Source organism: Sinocyclocheilus anshuiensis, unplaced genomic scaffold (genome assembly GCF_001515605.1).
Source record: "Sinocyclocheilus anshuiensis isolate Anshui unplaced genomic scaffold, SAMN03320099.WGS_v1.1 scaffold508, whole genome shotgun sequence".
In the NCBI taxonomy this organism is placed as follows: domain Eukaryota; kingdom Metazoa; phylum Chordata; class Actinopteri; order Cypriniformes; family Cyprinidae; genus Sinocyclocheilus; species Sinocyclocheilus anshuiensis.
The window spans coordinates 684,212-701,801 of record NW_015555744.1 but is presented as its reverse complement, the minus strand read 5'-3'; the positions used below and the strand labels follow the sequence as shown (position 1 = coordinate 701,801).

The 17,590-nt window shown below is 35.3% G+C and overlaps 1 protein-coding gene across 1 annotated transcript in view; it reads right to left on the bottom strand.

Moving 5' to 3' along the window:
• LOC107673407 (transient receptor potential cation channel subfamily M member 3-like) overlaps positions 1-17,590 on the bottom strand; it is a 104,892-nt gene that overhangs the window by 46,469 nt on the left and 40,833 nt on the right. Inside the window, exons 2-6 of the mRNA XM_016466987.1 lie at positions 9,008-9,087; positions 7,816-8,017; positions 6,715-6,928; positions 6,380-6,504; positions 5,365-5,536 (exon numbers count right to left, since the gene is read on the bottom strand). Coding sequence (XP_016322473.1) covers positions 5,365-5,536; positions 6,380-6,504; positions 6,715-6,928; positions 7,816-8,017; positions 9,008-9,087 — 793 coding nt within the window. The remainder of the gene's footprint in view (positions 1-5,364; positions 5,537-6,379; positions 6,505-6,714; positions 6,929-7,815; positions 8,018-9,007; positions 9,088-17,590) is intronic.

Sequence of the window (17,590 nt, the reverse complement as noted above, 5' to 3'; positions counted from 1 at the left end):
ATTAATATGTAAGTTCAAATTTAATATACAAGTATATTAATAATATATAAGTTCATAATTTATTTAAAATAGAAATATCTGGTAACATTATTAATGTCTTTACTGTCACTTTTGATCAGATGAATCCCTCCTTGCTGAATAAAAGTCTTTCTTTCTTTCAAAAAAAAACTACAAAAAAACTTACTGACCCAAACTTTTGAATACAAGTCATATGGACCAAATCATGATGTTTCTTTTTTCTTTTTACAGACTGTTGTTATGGAAAAGATTTTTAAAAGTGCATGTTTGGAATGACATGTGGGTGAGTACTGACTGTTCCTTTTATTTGCTGATAAATATTTAAAGGAATATTCTAGATTTATAAAAGTTTGTGGCATTGACAGACAATATTTTCAATTCGTCCCTTAGTTGGTAAAAACATACCAAGAAAAAAATAAATAAATAAAGTGATGCACGATGAAAAGAAAAAAGTACATCAGAGGGTTTAAAACAGAAATGTGAAAGCTTGTATTTTTGTAAAAGCAATAACATTAATTATTCAGTTTAAAAAGTTTATTTTATCTGTGCTATTGTTTAAATAGTCATTTTGTAGTGAGATTATGTTTTTATTAGGATGAACCTCTGGTTATGCATTATTGATATAATTCTTGTGAGTGGAGTTTACTCCATGTAAACAGATTCTATGAAAAGGTTAGTAATTGAATCTATTACACTCATGCTAAGTTACTGTATAGTTTCAAACTAGTTATATATTTTCTGTATACTTGCCCCACAGGCTTCCATTATAAGCGCAATGGCTATTGTACATGCATTTTCCTGTTTTTACAAACTGGTTGAAAATATCTAGTGCAAATCGACAAGATTTGTATCAACAGCTTCCTGGAATTTTTCTTTAAGAGGATAAAAACACTCCAATTGTATAAACCTTTAAAGGGATAGTTCACCCAAAATGAAAATTCTGTCAGTAATTACTCACCCTCATGTCGTTTCAAACCCGTAAGACCTCCGTTCATCTTCGGAACACAAATTAAGATATTTTTGATGGAATCTGAGAGCTGTCTGACCCTCCCATAGACAGCAATGCAACTGAAATGTTCCCAAGTCCAGAGACGTAGCAAGGAGATTGGTAAAATAATCCATGTGACATCAGGGGTTCAACCGTAATTTTACGAAGCTACGAGAATACTTTTTGTGCACAAAAGAAAAAAAAAACGACTTTATTCAACAATTCGTCTCCTCCTCATCACCCTGTAGCGCCTTTTTGGAGAATATCAGCTGGACGTAAACAGCGTATGCTATTCTGTGTCAGCTGCTTCACGCCGGATTTGTTTCCTACGTTGTTGTGATTTGATGTTTTAAAATAATCACATGGATTATTTTACCAATCTCCTTGCTACGTTTCTGGACTTGGGAACATTTCAGTTGCATTGCTGTCTATGGGAGGGTCAGACAGCTCTCAGATTCCATCAAAAATATCTTAATTTGTGTTCCGAAGATGAACGATGGTCTTACGGGTTTGAAACGACATGAGGGTGAGTAATTAATGACAGAATTTTCATTTTTGGGTGAACTAACCCTTTAAGAAAACTCCCTCAGAGTCAGCACCCTTCCTGTCTGGTCAATACAGCAGCTACTGCTCCATTATGCTTATGTGATGGGACCCGCAGAGACCAGCAGCATGGAACAAAATCCAGAAATAAACCACCAAAGTAAAAAGACCAGCTCATCATCTCATAACTTGGAGACCCAGTTAGTGTAAGGGAAAGCTAAAACAGGTTTCTAGGCTAGAAACACCATCGGCCGCACAGTTTGGCGTGACTTTTAATCAGGGTGTGAATATGACTGGCTAAAGCGTTGAATAAAAGGTGAAATTCATTCAAAATTAATAAAAAAAATTGAGAATATTAATTTACATGTTCATGAAATTATGGCTATGCACAGAACTCGAAGGGAAAAATTCATCAGGGATGAGTGTAGGATGATGATGCATCAATCAATATATTATTAATATCAAATTTAAAATATTAACTCAAATACAAAAATTAAATAAAATCCCAGTCAACGAGATGCATCTGAATTGTATCTGACATTTTATGTATACACTATGAATTATATATTTTATATACATTTTTAATTCAAGAGATGATATTATAGCCAACAGGTTATGATGAATAATGGAGATGCTTGAAATATATCTAATTCACAGAATTATTAAATAATTCTGAGGGGGGTTTCTTAAAGCTATCTTTAACTTTTAAAATTAAAATCAGCAAGAACCAGCCTGCAAGATGGGGAATGGTGTTGTATGATTTGCGTATTGCTACTTTATTTGCATAAATCCTTGAGTGAATCAGTTGCTAAATTAGTTGCTATACCAATAAACAACGCCATCAGTGGCCGCAAATCATTATTACTGAATTCATCCCTGTTCAGTAGTCTGCAATTTCTCAACATCCATCCTAAATCACAACGGACGCTTTACTCTATTCCCCATGTGAACTGGGGATTAACCGCTGATTCCAATCAAACTGCACCTAATTGTGCACAACTGAATTGATTCTCACATCCCATTTTATCCTGCAAGGAAATCTTCATTGCATCCTGTGCACGCTAGTCTTTCCCTCATCTGCGAAACACTCAAAAAGCCCTCCTCATTAGCCCAACAACAGCAAGCACAGCTCCATAATTCATTTTAATCCAGCATCGCAGCAGTGCTTGTCAGACTGTGAATATGTAAGCCGGCCCGCAGCCTGCCGCAATTCTTCCAAAACAAAGAGATTTGATTCCATGTTTGAGGGTCTCTGTAGCTCTGTGAGCCTTATGGTGATGGCTCAGAGTGTTATTGATGTTCTTCTAGTGTTAGAAAGGACAGGTAATAAAATAAAGAAATGAGCTCTGCCCAAAGCCAGAGCAAACACCACCATCACACAGCTGATGCAACAGAGAGAGAGAGAGAGGAGGTGGCTGCAGGCTGAGATACGGCTCAGATATATGAAGCTCCTGTCATGAGTGTGATGTCAGAGTAAACTGGTCTTATCGCAGTCTGAATATGTGTTGTGAATGTGTCACGGGATGATTTAATGAGCTTAAACATGTTTCATCTGTTCGGTTTACAGGGTTCAAACATGTTTGAAATCTGAAATTTCCACATGCTAGAGGGTTGGATGTGCTTTCTCCAAGAGTAGATTTTGCCTGTTTAAATGTCAAGGCACTTGCCACTTTAAATGCTGATTATTTTAAGTGATCTGTTTACATGCAGCTTCCTATGAATGAATCAACGTGGGTGAGGCTGGTGTCATTTTTGATGTGAATGATGACGCCTGAGCTATATATATATATATATACAGAGCTGGGTAGATTACTTACAAATTGCTATCCGTTACTGATTCCAAATTTCATGACAAAAATTGTAGTAAGTAACATAATCCATTACATTACACATTTTAGGTAATATAATGAGGACTTCCCAGCCCCCTCTATTACTCCAGGCATAGGATGACAAAGGGAAGTCCACAGGTCACATGACAAGGGAGGGAAGTCAAACTCTGGCTCACTTCCTGTTGACATTGCTTTGTATGTGGCAGGTTTATGAAATGGCTCATTTGATGCTGTGGAAAAGTGTTACTGTGTTTATGTAATAAACTGGATAAAAAAATAAAAAATAAATAAATAAATATATATATATATATATATATATATATACAGAGCTGGGTAGATTACTTACAAATTGTAATCCGTTACTGATTCCAAATTACAGATTACATTGTAGTTAGTAATGTAATCCATTGGGTAATATAATGAGGCTACTTTTTGATTACTTTTAGATTACTTTTGACCAAACTCATTTATCACATTGTTTTAAATAGGATACTCTTGTACCATATCGATATAAAAATGCAAAGAAAAAGAAAATATATTTCATCTGTTGTTACCGATAACATGAAGTGCATTCAACATTACATTATCAAGGTTTGTAAAGGAACTGCACGGGATTTGTGAGTTTAAATTGTGCATTATAATGTGTTTGAAAGACAAAAGCCTTGCAAAGACAGTAATACATGATTAAATAACTCTCTGAGTGATCATTCAAATAAAAAAATTCCTTGTTTATCAGTAATTGATGTAATGTTGAAATACTAAGAAAAACGTTTTAAAAGTGAAATATTTTTTGTAAATCCAGGGTCTCTCAGTAATTTTAGCCACCCAGCTAGTGACTGGTCTTTGTGTGAATGTCCACAAAACTGAAAGACTTTCTGAATATATATATAAGTGGTAGGCAATTTCATAAAGGGTCACTTAAAAGATGAAAAAGAATAATTAGGGAGAATCAATAAATTATGAGTAATTTATTGCTATTGAATGAATAATATGTAATCATGTAATCAATAAAAAAGTAACTGTAGTCTGATTCTGAGTATTCTAAAATGTTATTTTAATCTAATTACAAGTACTTCATTACTTGATTACGTAATCCAGATTACATGTCACTATATTTACTATAATTTGGTTTAATAAATCCCTGCATTTCTGCCACAATCCAGTTTAAGCAGTTGCTTTATGTGCTGAAACACTGTCATGCTGTGATTAACTCATTTTTTATTCTTTTCAGTTTTTATTTTACGCTTTCTATGTAATGTGAATTAGGCTCAATAAAGGTTGCACCTCAACACTATTAGCCTGCCATAATTAATGTTGCATTATTATTGCCCATGGAAAGCAAGCCAATTTAATTTCAAAGAGATGTTTCTATGCATTTGCCATTGATAATGATAGCATTTCTCAAATGACAGATAATGTTATAATCGAGCATATATAAAGGCGCAGGAGAGAAATCTTATAACAACTAATCAAAGTATGCATGAGCAGGCCATAAGCAGTCTGAGTATAAATGCACTTTTAAATGACCCTAAATGATCCACATGAGCACAAACAAAACAGGGGCATTCGTTTTTGAGTGTGTTCATGATTTACTGCATTTTCACTGGCTCTAATCTGAATGTGTTCCTTCAGCTGAATGACGTTTATTTGATATCTTTATGCGAGTAAATGGACTGTATGGATATTATCTGGCGGAGTGCAGTTGAAGAGGGCTTTGTGCTCTCAGTGCAGTCAATTCTGAATCTCGCAACTCGTGTAGCATTTTGACGTTGAGCTACAAACTGATCTGGGCATTTCTGACCGGAATCTATAGAGAAACTTCTCTGTGGGCTTTTGAAAATCAGCACAACAGAACCTAGAAACAGTGACTGAGGACAGAAGACTATTATAACCTCTCTTGAAAAGAATTTAAAAGCGCCATTGAATTTGCAGTTTGGAGTAATCACATTAACATTAGCATCTCTAATTACCCGCAAATGTACTCACGTGTGTTGATCTTTTGCAGAGAGATGTGCTTCTCTAGCTGTCTGCGCAGTTTGACTTCTGCTCCGTACTTTCCGGTGGTGCCATTATCAGCCAAAATGAAGTGGGAGTGTAGGCTGTTGAGTACCGTTAGCTTACTAAGAGGGTTAGACATCGTCTGGTACGGCCGGACCACCTGCAATACACACCGAATAAAAGTAAAAAAGATGCTGTTCAGGGATGTTCAGGACAAGAAAAATGAAACAAAAATGAAAGTGACGTGCTACAAAAAGCGCCCACATGCACAAGGAGCATTCAGTAATCATAGATCACTAGTAACAAAAAAAGCATTATTTTGTATTTAAAATGCAGATAAATAAATAAAAGCACTGAAACTCTACAAGTTTGTTATGTTCTTCTCCAGCATGATTTGAGAATGACCCAGAGAATGTCTTATAGTATCAGATCGTCTGTACAAAGAGTCATGTGCTCAGTGCCACACATTTACTTATTTGATCAGTGACCTAGAAATAGAAATGCCACAACATTGTCTTTAAAACATTCACCAGACCAGACCAGACTAGAGAGGGGTGGGGGGTGAGTGGGGTCTCGGAAGCGAGAGAGACAGAACCAAAATCTTGTATGAACGAGGGGGGATAGAAATCAGTGGTTATAAATAAAGAATGATTCTATCTCTGTGTCTCAGTTGTGCACCAGTCCCCAGTGACACACAGACAAGCTGAGGTGAAACTGAGTAGATGTATGTAGTGGCTAACATATAAATTATTTATAGATTTCTACATGACACAGAATTCATGCAGAGACAACATGAAAATCATTCCATTGTGATCTGGAGATTCACTCTTGTAAATAAGGAATTCAATTAATATATAAATTTTAATATATCATTATTGAACGAAAGCACATTTTGTGAAATATGCCCTGACTTGAGCCAAACAAGGTCTTATTGGTCATTTAGAAAAACAAACTATACTAAAAGAGCTCTAGCTATTAAAATAGCAACAGTCAAGTCACTTACATCTTTGCCCACCAGGTCTTCCTGGTTCTCCACAATCCCCCAGGGGGCAATACCGATAGTACAGATCTTCCCTCTCGATTTGGAAGCGTGGTCTTTTAGAGCATCACCAACATGCCTTATGACTCCTGGGGTGGCAGAAGGGAAGAGATAACAGATTCTCAGTGTGAGAGATACAGTTTCACACAATGCATCAAGGACATTGAGATAGCACACAGTTACACTTGATCTTCTCTAGAAGTTTAGATAGCATCAGCCTTCACTAGCTTTGCTCAACATCTTAATACGAGCAATTTAATTAGAATCTTAATTAAACTGAAAAATACATGAATACACACCAGTATTAACTCCTCCAGTGAAGATCCAGGCCCCAGTGGTCATGGCCGCCTTGATGAGACCCTTGCCGAAGACTTGCTTGAGTTTGGGCTGCAGCTCGAAGTTCTGAAGTCCTCCATGAACAGAGATGAGCAGTTTGGGAAGCTCCAGTTGCCACTCCTTTGTCATCAGATGCAGCAGTAAGTCTGGCTTAGTGTCGTAAGACACTCGTACATACTGACAAAACATAAAAACAAAATGATCTTGAGACATTCTTTAAGAGTACACATCTAAGATGTTGCAATACCATTCAGTAGTTTGGAGTTTAAAAGAAGTCTTTTACGCTTAACAAGGCTGCAATTATTTCATCAAAAATACAGTGACAGTAATATTATTACAATTTAAAACATGTTTCTTATTTTAATATATTGTAAAATGTCATTTATTCCTGTGATGGTAAAGCTGAATTTTCTGCTGCAGCAGCCATTACTCCAGTTTTCAGTGTCAAATGATCGTTCAGAAATTATTTAATATGCTGATTTGTTGCTCAAGAAACATTTCTTATTATTATCATTGTGGAAAGAAACCATGATTTTATTTTCAGGATTCAAGCTGTACTTGCAAATAACACAGCCAGCAAGACTGAACTGTCATTTATGAATGTGATTAAGGTCAACATGAAATCAAAACTTACTTGGTGTTTTTGAGATCAAAGCACAGATTTTTTTTCTTTGGAACAGGCTTTGGAATCAATCAAAATAAAGTCAGACTTGCTCTTCCTTTTAAACCACTGATGTCACTTGTGTAATGTTAAATAACAGCCAAATGTCTGGTATGCAATGTCCACTTATTATTATCCAATAAATTCCCAATTAATAAAATCAGTTCCCACCCTACGTTTTGTCTTACTGAACATCCTCTAAAATATCGTACATCACTTTATGGCAGTAAAATGGATAATATTTCAAAGCTTGCATGATCTACAGACATTAATAAATGCCTCACACAAGGAATTTAATTCTAAAAGGTTCATGGATATTTGATCAGAGTTCAAATATTGTAATATTTTTATAGAGTTATCATCAGAATCAAATGGTTGTTAATAAGAGATTGAATAGCTGTACCATTGCTTTGTTGGAGTGTCCACCTCCCTGGAACTCAATGGTTCCAAAGGCGTCAGTGGGACTGAGCTGGGTGTGCTTGCTGATGGACCACTTCTCTGACAAGCTGTCATTCTTTGGCACCCGCTCTGACTTCTCATTCTGATTGGATGAGATGCTGGGGGGCAGGCCAATATGTTGACCAATTAGACGGCCACAACAGCACCTGTGACAGAAGACACAACCATTGTGAAATTAAGTGAATGCCCCTTAAATTAGAAGTCAAAGCTGTCAGCAAGTGATCTACACTCTTAAAAATAAAGGTTCTTTATTGGCATCAATGGTTCCTCAAAGAACCGTTACCATCCATGGAACCTTTTCATTCCACAAAAGGTTCTTTATAGTGGAATGTTATAGTTAAAATGTTCTTCACACTACGAAAAAATGGTTCTTTTAAGAACTGTTCACTGAAAGGTTCTTTGGGGAACCAAAACTGGTTCTTCTATGGCATCGCTGTGAAAACCCCCTTTTGGAACCTTTATTTTTAAGAGTGTAAAATAGACATTATTTGAGGATTTCAAAAGTATTCGAGAGGCTTTGAGATTTACATTTCAGTGCCAGATTAATTAAAGTAAACTAACAAATTCTTCACATCTTAAAAATGGTATGTAAAAGAAGCAAGATATCATTTATCATCAAGTGTTCATTTCGTCACTCAGTGAGACTATCTTTAGATTCTCTAACAGCTTCAAACAAGGCCACACTAATGTAGAATAATTTCTCTTTCATTAATAGTACAAACACATTTAGTTACATCTAAATATGGTTTAAATGTGTGTGATTAAAATGCATATTTTGCAAAGACTACAGCAGTAGTGGTGCTACTCACCTATGGGGGTCTTTGGTGCTTACAATAATGTGCACACATTCTCTCTTGCTGAAAGCTCTTTCTATCCATGATTTCTGTGCCTGGGGAGAAACACAATAGGTGTAAGTTGCAGAAATCACTAGAGGTAGAAATGTCAGCTTCATGCATCCACTTAAGAGACCAGTAAATCCCAAACTAACAATAACCAAAGTACACATTTGACCAGTCTTTTTTTTTTTTTTTTACACATTGCAGCACCAGGCATTTAGTTACATCTAAATATGGTTTAAATGTGTGTGATTAAAATGCATATTTTGCAAAGACTACAGCAGTAGTGGTGCTACTCACCTATGGGGGTCTTTGGTGCTTACAATAATGTGCACACATTCTCTCTTGCTGAAAGCTCTTTCTATCCATGATTTCTGTGCCTGGGGAGAAACACAATAGGTGTAAGTTGCAGAAATCACTAGAGGTAGAAATGTCAGCTTCATGCATCCACTTAAGAGACCAGTAAAGCCCAAACTAACAATAACCAAAGTACACATTTGACCAGTCTTTTTTTTTTTTTTTTACACATTGCAGCACCAGGAAGTAGTGCTTTGTCATACTTTAGTCCTGTATTAATAGAATTACCTATTCACCAATTGTTGTTCAATCAGAGCTTTATGAACTGGTCCCTTGGTTTATGTTTTACTTTTTAAATATTTTAAATAAATTATCATTATTATGTATTATTGGCAACTTATTTTTTAGTCACTGATATTATTCTTTTATTTTTCTATTCTTGTCAGTGCTTTTGTAATGTGCATTGATGCTTTAGCAATACTTTGAGAAACATGCCAATAAGGACTTTTTTTTAACTTTTCACTCTTTTATTCAGGGGAATTACAGGTCCAGCATTTACCAAATGAACACACTGTCTGTTAGCTTGCTTTAATTCAACACAACAGCAGCACCATCTGTGAACGCACCTCAAAAACAGCGAGTGGTTACATAGGCACTTACCCCACAACCAGACTTCCTACAGTACACCATTACTCTTATAAAAAGCTAGCGTGAGGGAGAGAGGGAGGTGGTACCGTGGTTTAGCTTTAACAGGGAAACCCCCATGAATGTGCATCACTGACCAACCACATTCACACATCGTTACGCCAACATGAACATGGATAATGTAGATCTGACTGAACTCAATGCATTCTGACAGAACTGCTGTGAGAACAGCTCTCTGATCTGGTGTTGGTCAAAAGCAATGCATTAACTTTTCTGTTTGAGGTCTAAGAGACCCTAAGTCCATTTTAGTTGCTCAAAAAACATACTTAACATTTAATAATTTGATTGACGCATCCCAACCCTTTCTAATCTTATGAAAACTAATCAACTAAATTGGAATGTTACATTACTTATTTTCAAAGATCAGTTTCAGAGATCTCAGTTATCACACATGAACAAATATGGGATGTGCTAACATCAAAGCGCTAAAAACAAACAAACAAACAACAACAACAACAAAAAACGTATATACCAATAGTTTTAAATTGTACGTTTCTTTAGAATGGCATCATAAAATTATAAACAAGTATTAAAAAATAATAAAAATAAGTACTGTATGTAATTTTTTTCATTTGGAAATTACACTGAGATTACATTTAAATAAATATGTTTAAACAATACATTAGTGTTAGATAAATGTAAAAATAGGCCGTATCAAGCGTGCAAAATTATAGACATACAGGTGCATCTCAATAAATTAGAATGTCGTGGAAATGATTTAATACACGAGTTTCACAATTTGAGTTGAATTACTGAAATAAATGAACTTTTCCACGACATTCTAATTTATTGAGATGCACCTGTATATAGATAAGTGTCAATATTTCATGCATCTCTAATAAATGCAACAATTGTTCACATGCTAATATTCACTCATTGGTACCAATAAAGTGTCAAACTGACCACAAACTACAAATACTGTATAAAATAACAGTCATTTTACAAACCTACTACAACAGAAAAGTTAAATCTTCAATAATATCTGCTACTGGGTGTGATTAGTCGGAGGTTGTTATTTTGAGTGATTGAGATACTATTATAGTTTTTATTGATACTTTGCATTAGTTTTTATTTTTATAGTCTCTATTTTCATTTCAGTTACATTTTTAGTAATTTTGTTGTTTTTTCACATTTTATTAGCTTTTTTAATATGTCTATTTCTTTTTAAATATGTATAGTTGTTAATGCATTTTAATTCAGTTATTTGAGTACATTAAGTTAAACTACATGAAATTTAAAAATTTTATTTTATTTGACTTAATGTTTATTTCATTTAAAATAGCATTTTTGTTTGGTTTTGGTTTTAGTATATAATAACCATATAATAACCCTGGTCAGAGGAAAGGAATTTAAAGGAAAAATAAAGGTTAATTGCAAAATTACTATTACTTCCATACATACAGCATTGGGGTCTCTTAAACCCCAATATTAACAACACACAATCAAAAGAACATAAGGGTTAACAGAGCCAAATGTGCTAATATTAATTGTCACGCAAAAGAGAGAGTAAAATAGTTTGGGAAGTACCAGCCAAACTATATCAAACCCAGCTGGGATCCCTAGGCGTGATACCTCAGCGATTCTGCTTAGGTGTGAAGAACGTAATCGGTTTAGTCTCTAGTGTATTCCTGTGTGTGTTTTTTAATGTGATAAAGAACCAGGTAAGCTATATAAGATATAAAATGCAGCACACGTTCAAAACAATTAGTAGTTGAAGAGACCTCATAAACTTCTCATACACTTGTTTTCTCTTTCTCATCTTGTTTATGAGTGCTGACATGATTCGTAGGGATCTCCAGTCACAGCAGAGAGCTGCCAAAAGCTTGTGGTGTAATTAAGATTTGTCCTCAGGATTTGCCCCCTGAGAAGCAAAGAACAGCTTTGCTCCTTGTTGGAAATATCTCACCATCTATAGGGGATCTGTGCCAACAGGTAATGTTATGGAAGGTGGAGCATTTGGGCATGTAGACAACAAAAGCCCAAAGGGAAAATAAATAAATAAGGAAAGAAAGAAAGAAAGAAAGAAAGAAAGAAAGAAATGAATAAACAGAAACAAAAACAGGAACATTGGATAACATTAATAATAAACTATTATTAGGGAAAAAACAAAGGTTTTCTTGGAAAGGATTTTATTTTATTTATGAATTATTATTATTATTATTTTGCAGGCATGATATTTAACAGTAGATTCAAATGTTTCAGAAGCTAAATGGCCCATCAAGGTTAGTGCTAATTTTTTTATGACTTTAAAATGACAATTTTAATGACTTACATTAACTTTAATTCATAAACCATTATTTTAAATTATTAAAATGTATTATTTTTTATAAACACAATTTTCTAATTTTAATAAAAACTAAAACTATTGAATCATTAGAAATTACCTGCTCTTTTTCTTCATTTTCATAACTAAATCCAGAAGTCAGAAACCCATAGTTTTGCAATCCAAATATTCACAGTTGTAGCTTCTGTTCTGTTGAAAGGCTGGGGACTTTAGAGGCCAAACATGCATGCTTTTGGCCTTGTTATCTGAACTCGAATGTGTTGGGACTTCAGAATTAATCCCTTCTGAAAGTCTCACAGACAAAAAAAAAAAAGTTGGGACGCCCCTCTCAAATCCTGTTCCGCTAACCCAATTTGACACCCCTACAATAACAAACTCAACCACAGATGGGAACATCCATGTTTCCTTTTCTCACAATGTACACACACTGTGACACATTCGAACACACTTTTCTTTAGCCTTGTTGTCTAGAAAATCTTGGTAATTCTGACTCAAACCGCACTTGTGGCTATTGTCTGTCCCATCACCCCAGGGCCTGTCAGAATCAGCTAACACTTCTGCGCATCAGCAAAATCCTCACAATCACCTCACACAGCACCAACAACGAATTATACGGGGGAGGATCAAAGTATCGCCCGGTCGAACGGAGATTCACAATGGCCGTCACCTTCTTTTTTTGACATATGGTAATTATAACAGCCCTGCCGAACTTACATAACACCCACACCGTATTTACTGAAATAACGCACACACAAACACACACACACACCACCACAGTGCTGATACACCACCTGTCACCTGTGTGAAAAGGTGTCAGTCTGAGCAAAGCAGTCAGAGACAGATGGAATTTTCTAAGCTGTCCATCATGTTTCTCCTCCCAGTTGAGGAGCTCAAAGACTGACAGGACGGAAGCCTGTGGTGAGGGTGAGACCTCAGATATGTGCTATATAAGCTAATTTTAGCACAGCACATATAAAATGCTAATTTTACATTGGTAGTTCAGAAGGCAATAGACACAATGGCATAAATTACAGGAAGTGGAAAGATGTAAAGATGAAGGAAAAAATAAGATTAACTTGATAATCAAATTATTGTAATATATATATATTAAAAAACAAAACAAACACACACACAAAACCATAAAACTGTGTCATTTTTATTTTACCACGTCAATTTATGGGTTGAAACAATATATTTATTTACTGACTAAAAATATATTTTATTTTTTGCACATTTATAAAATATACTGGCCTTACATATTAAAAACGATATAAAATATGTTATGCTTTAAATATAATATAAATAAAGGAAGTTATCATGCAAACCAGTGGTTGTGTGGAGTATTTTACAAAAGTTTAGAGGATTTAAGTTAAACTGTAAAGATTAATTAATGTATGGGGTAAAATAAGCTAGTATTACAGTAAAAATGAATCAACACATTATGCTGGGTTAAATAAACAACCCAATTTGCTGAGTAAAATTAACCCAAAATGTGTTCTGTTCTATATTTACATAGCCCTTGGGTTAAAAATAACCTAAATTGAGTTGTTTTAAACCCAGTGTTTTTTAGAGTGTACATTAAGTTTTGATAATATTTTATCATAAAAATGTGCACGGCTCCTTTAAGGGATCCTAACTATCTTGCTCTATTATTTCTTAAAAAGCTGACAACTGTCATTGGTAACGCCTGTCTCCAGTATCCCCCAGTTCCCTGCCCTGACCCCTACTGAGGTGTTGGGATCTTAATAAAGACACTCCACTGAAAGTTCATTTAATGTAGATTAGAGCTTCATTTCCCCACTGTTTAGCCTAATTAAAGCCTCTGCAGATTAGTTAAAGACTGTTTATACAGGGGCATTGCAGGATAAAGTATTGGCAACACATATATCATCACAGAAGAGCTCTCCATGGGTATATGAGAGAGCAGTGCTTTTGGACAGAGAATAGAGAGAGCTACTCAGGTTAAGCGGTGTAAGAATAATAATTTAATTTGAGGATAATTGGCATCAGCGTTCCCCATGTGAGCAGAAGCTATATTTCCAGGTAATGTTCAGTATGCCAGTGATCTTTGCAAAAATAAATGGCACACTGGCAAGCTACATATGCATCATAGATCGACTAATATAGTAAATAACTGAGTCATCACTGTTCGTAAAATATTAAAGGCACAATATGTAAGTTTTTGTCGCTAGATGGCGCATATTCAAAACAAACAAGAAACAAAGGTGTAGTTTGATGACGCCGTGACTGAGTGTGGAATCATGAGAGTTGTCGTCTTCATTCCCACAGCTGATGCAATCCGACGGGACTCGGGCAGAAATCATGTTAATTGATGAGCTAATGTATTAAAGACTTATTAAGGTCACTGTAGTATGAAGCAGGGTGGGGAAAAAAGTCGTGGAAGCGAAATGAGGCTGCTGGAGTGATTGCTAATGAAGGACGAGCGCGATACACGGCTCGATAGCAGCAGAGCTTTTATTATACCACAGTCGACTGCTTCTGCTTCTTCCGGTCATGCGTATGTGGGGTAAAACAGCGCTGTTTTATACTAGATACATTTGAGTGTACTGAAAGTTCCATTATAATGCTACTCTGTGTGTTCGTCACCTGTCAAATAAAATGCATAACATATTAAAGTGTCTTTGGGGTTTCCATGTTTTCAACAAAATAAAACCGGAAAAATCGAGGGGTTATGACGTCATTGGCAGGCGACGCAATGACATTATAGACACGGTCCGTGTCACTAGTTAAAATTGCTTATTTCTCTGGATTTAAACATTCTTCAAAACATTTGGGATAATGTAAGTACACAAGTCAGCAAAATATATAACACTGTTCTAGTGGTTTTGGGATATTTTAATCAAAAAATCTTACATATTGTGCCTTTAACTGATCTAGAAACACTACCATTCGAAATGCAAAATGCATTTAATGTTTTTGAGCTGCACTTATTTGATCAAAAATACAGTAAAAACAGTAATATTATGAAAAATTCTGTTTTCTGTTTAAATTTTAAAATGTATTTTATTCCTGCAATGGCAAAGATGAATTTTCAGCATCATTACTCCAGTCTTGATGTCACATAATCCTTCAGAAATCATTCTAATATACTGATTTCGTGCTCAAGAAGCATTTCTTATTATTATCAAGGTTGAAAACAGTGTTGCCTAATATTTTTGTGGAAACCGTAATATATTTTCTTTTCCAGGATTCCCTGGTAAATACGCCGTTCAAAAGTACATAATTTATTAGAAATATACAGACCTTCTGTAACACTGTAAATGTCTTTATTGTCACCAAAAATATAATGCATAGCTGCTGGATTATTTTTTGTATTAATTTTTAAGTACTAACAAAATCTTACTGACACCAAACAGTAGTGTATGTTTAACTTCAGTTATCTAAAACTATAAACATCTAAATTATATGCCGCACACTGGGTACAAATAATCTAACATTTAATATTTCTTTATAGAACAATTTAGAATTTTTTACAATGATGCAGACTTGTGTATATAATGCAAATCCACCAGAAAAAAAATCCTTAAGGGAACTTTAGCTCAGTTGTACCTTATATTCCATTTATGAAGTTTCATAGAAGATTCTCACGCACGTTGTACAGCCATTGTATTTGACGTTTATCCCTCCCTGGCTAATAGGCTTGAGTTTAGTATGGATGAGATCATGACAATTTTCTTCAAGCACTAAAATACCTGTAAATGGATTTTGGAGCCTCCGTAGAGGACAGATCAAGATGTTTTCACAGGAAAAAAAGAGAAGGCACAAGAAAAGGCTTTTCCATTCCATTAGGTCTGGAATCAGCTGAAATCTTTTAGCAACTGCAAGGTCACCTAGAGGTAACATGAATTTACTCAGAAGGTTCATTGCTGAAATTTGCATAAGAAACTGATTGCTTGATCACTATTATCAGATGTATGTGTACACAGATTCCTTCCCCCACACAAATACGCTATATGAACACACATAAAATGGCTTTCCATGTTTACTTTCATGATTTTGATGCTTGGAAAATTCAAAAACCAGAGGTAAAGACTATTGACGTATTTGCCCCTTCAGATACCGCCGCTTTTGCACAGCAGAGTTCAGAAAAACTGCTTTGACATCAACTAAACTAACTTCACCAGCAAGAATAACCACCTAAATCAACCATGTTGGCCAACCGGTTTTAACAGCCTAGTTTTGATGGTGAACATCATGGCTATGGTAGTCCGCCAGCTAGACAAGCATCAAACTAGCATTAATCAGCAAAAACCAGCTTGGACCAGCATGATGAAACTGGTTAAAACCACTTTCAAACAGATTCTGATCCATAATAAAACCTCTATTGTGAAAAAGTCTTACATTCTTTACCTACATTGACTCTACAAGCACAACTGGCTACATAAACAAACACACATTCTCTCTTTCACACGCACACTCAATATCTGTCTTTATAATCTGCTCAGGTTCTACACAGTTCTCCCCTGTTCTTTTCCTTTTCAGCATCCTGTGGCTTAGCTGCTCAGTTTGGCATGAAAACAAGCAGGGGATCAGGCCAACCCTGAGAGGTATGTGTGTACATGTGTGTGTCTGTGATATGTGTATGTAATAAACCCAGCATTAGTGACTGACCTAAACGGTTTGTTTTGTGGTCATCTGGTCGTTTCAAAACATTGCATCTTTGCAGAGTTAAAAAAGAAAGGTATTGCCTAGAGTTACATCACTCACCAAAGATAATTTACAGAAAGTTGATGGGCTTCAGAATAAACCCTCTTAAAATGTTGCAGAAAACGTAAAGCATAAAGTCATGAGGCAATGTATTTCCTAGAATTCTTAAGCTGTGACAGTAAACAACAGACAGGCAATAATGGGATCCCTTTATTTCTAGCATTAACATGCATTACACATCTGGGTAGTATCTGAACTACCTTTGCAGGATTGCATATGCAACTTAATTCAAATACATCTCCATCAGACTTGTCTCCACAAAGAGCAAATCGTCACCATATATCCAATGTTTCCATCTTTAGGAATTCATTACAACTAACTTGGAAGTTTTTAGAATTGCATGGAAAAACAGTATGTACAGCTAGAGACAGGCTCTAAAAGCTGCCAGGGCAGAGCATATCCACAAACTCATAGAAAATAACCAAAACAATCCAAGGTTTTTATTTAGCACAGTGGCTAGATTAACAAATAATCAGACGCCACCCAAACTAAATATTACCTCACAGTTTAGCAGTAATGACTTTATGAATTTCTTCACTGATAAAATAGATAGCATCAGAAATACAATAACAAATGTAGAATTGACAGCGTCTTGTAATTCAGCTTCATTCATTGCACCCAAAGAAAAACTGCAGTGCTTTACAACTATAGGACAGGAAGATCTAAATATACTTATCACTGCATCTAAACCAACAACATGCCTGTTAGATCCTGTACCCACTAAATTACTGAAAGAGTTGTTACCTGTAGCAGAAGAACTGCTTATCAATATTATTAACTTGTCGTTATCTCTAGGTCACGTCCCAAAACCATTCAAGCTGGCGGTTATTAAGCCTCTTATTAAGAAACCACAACTAGATCCTAGTGAA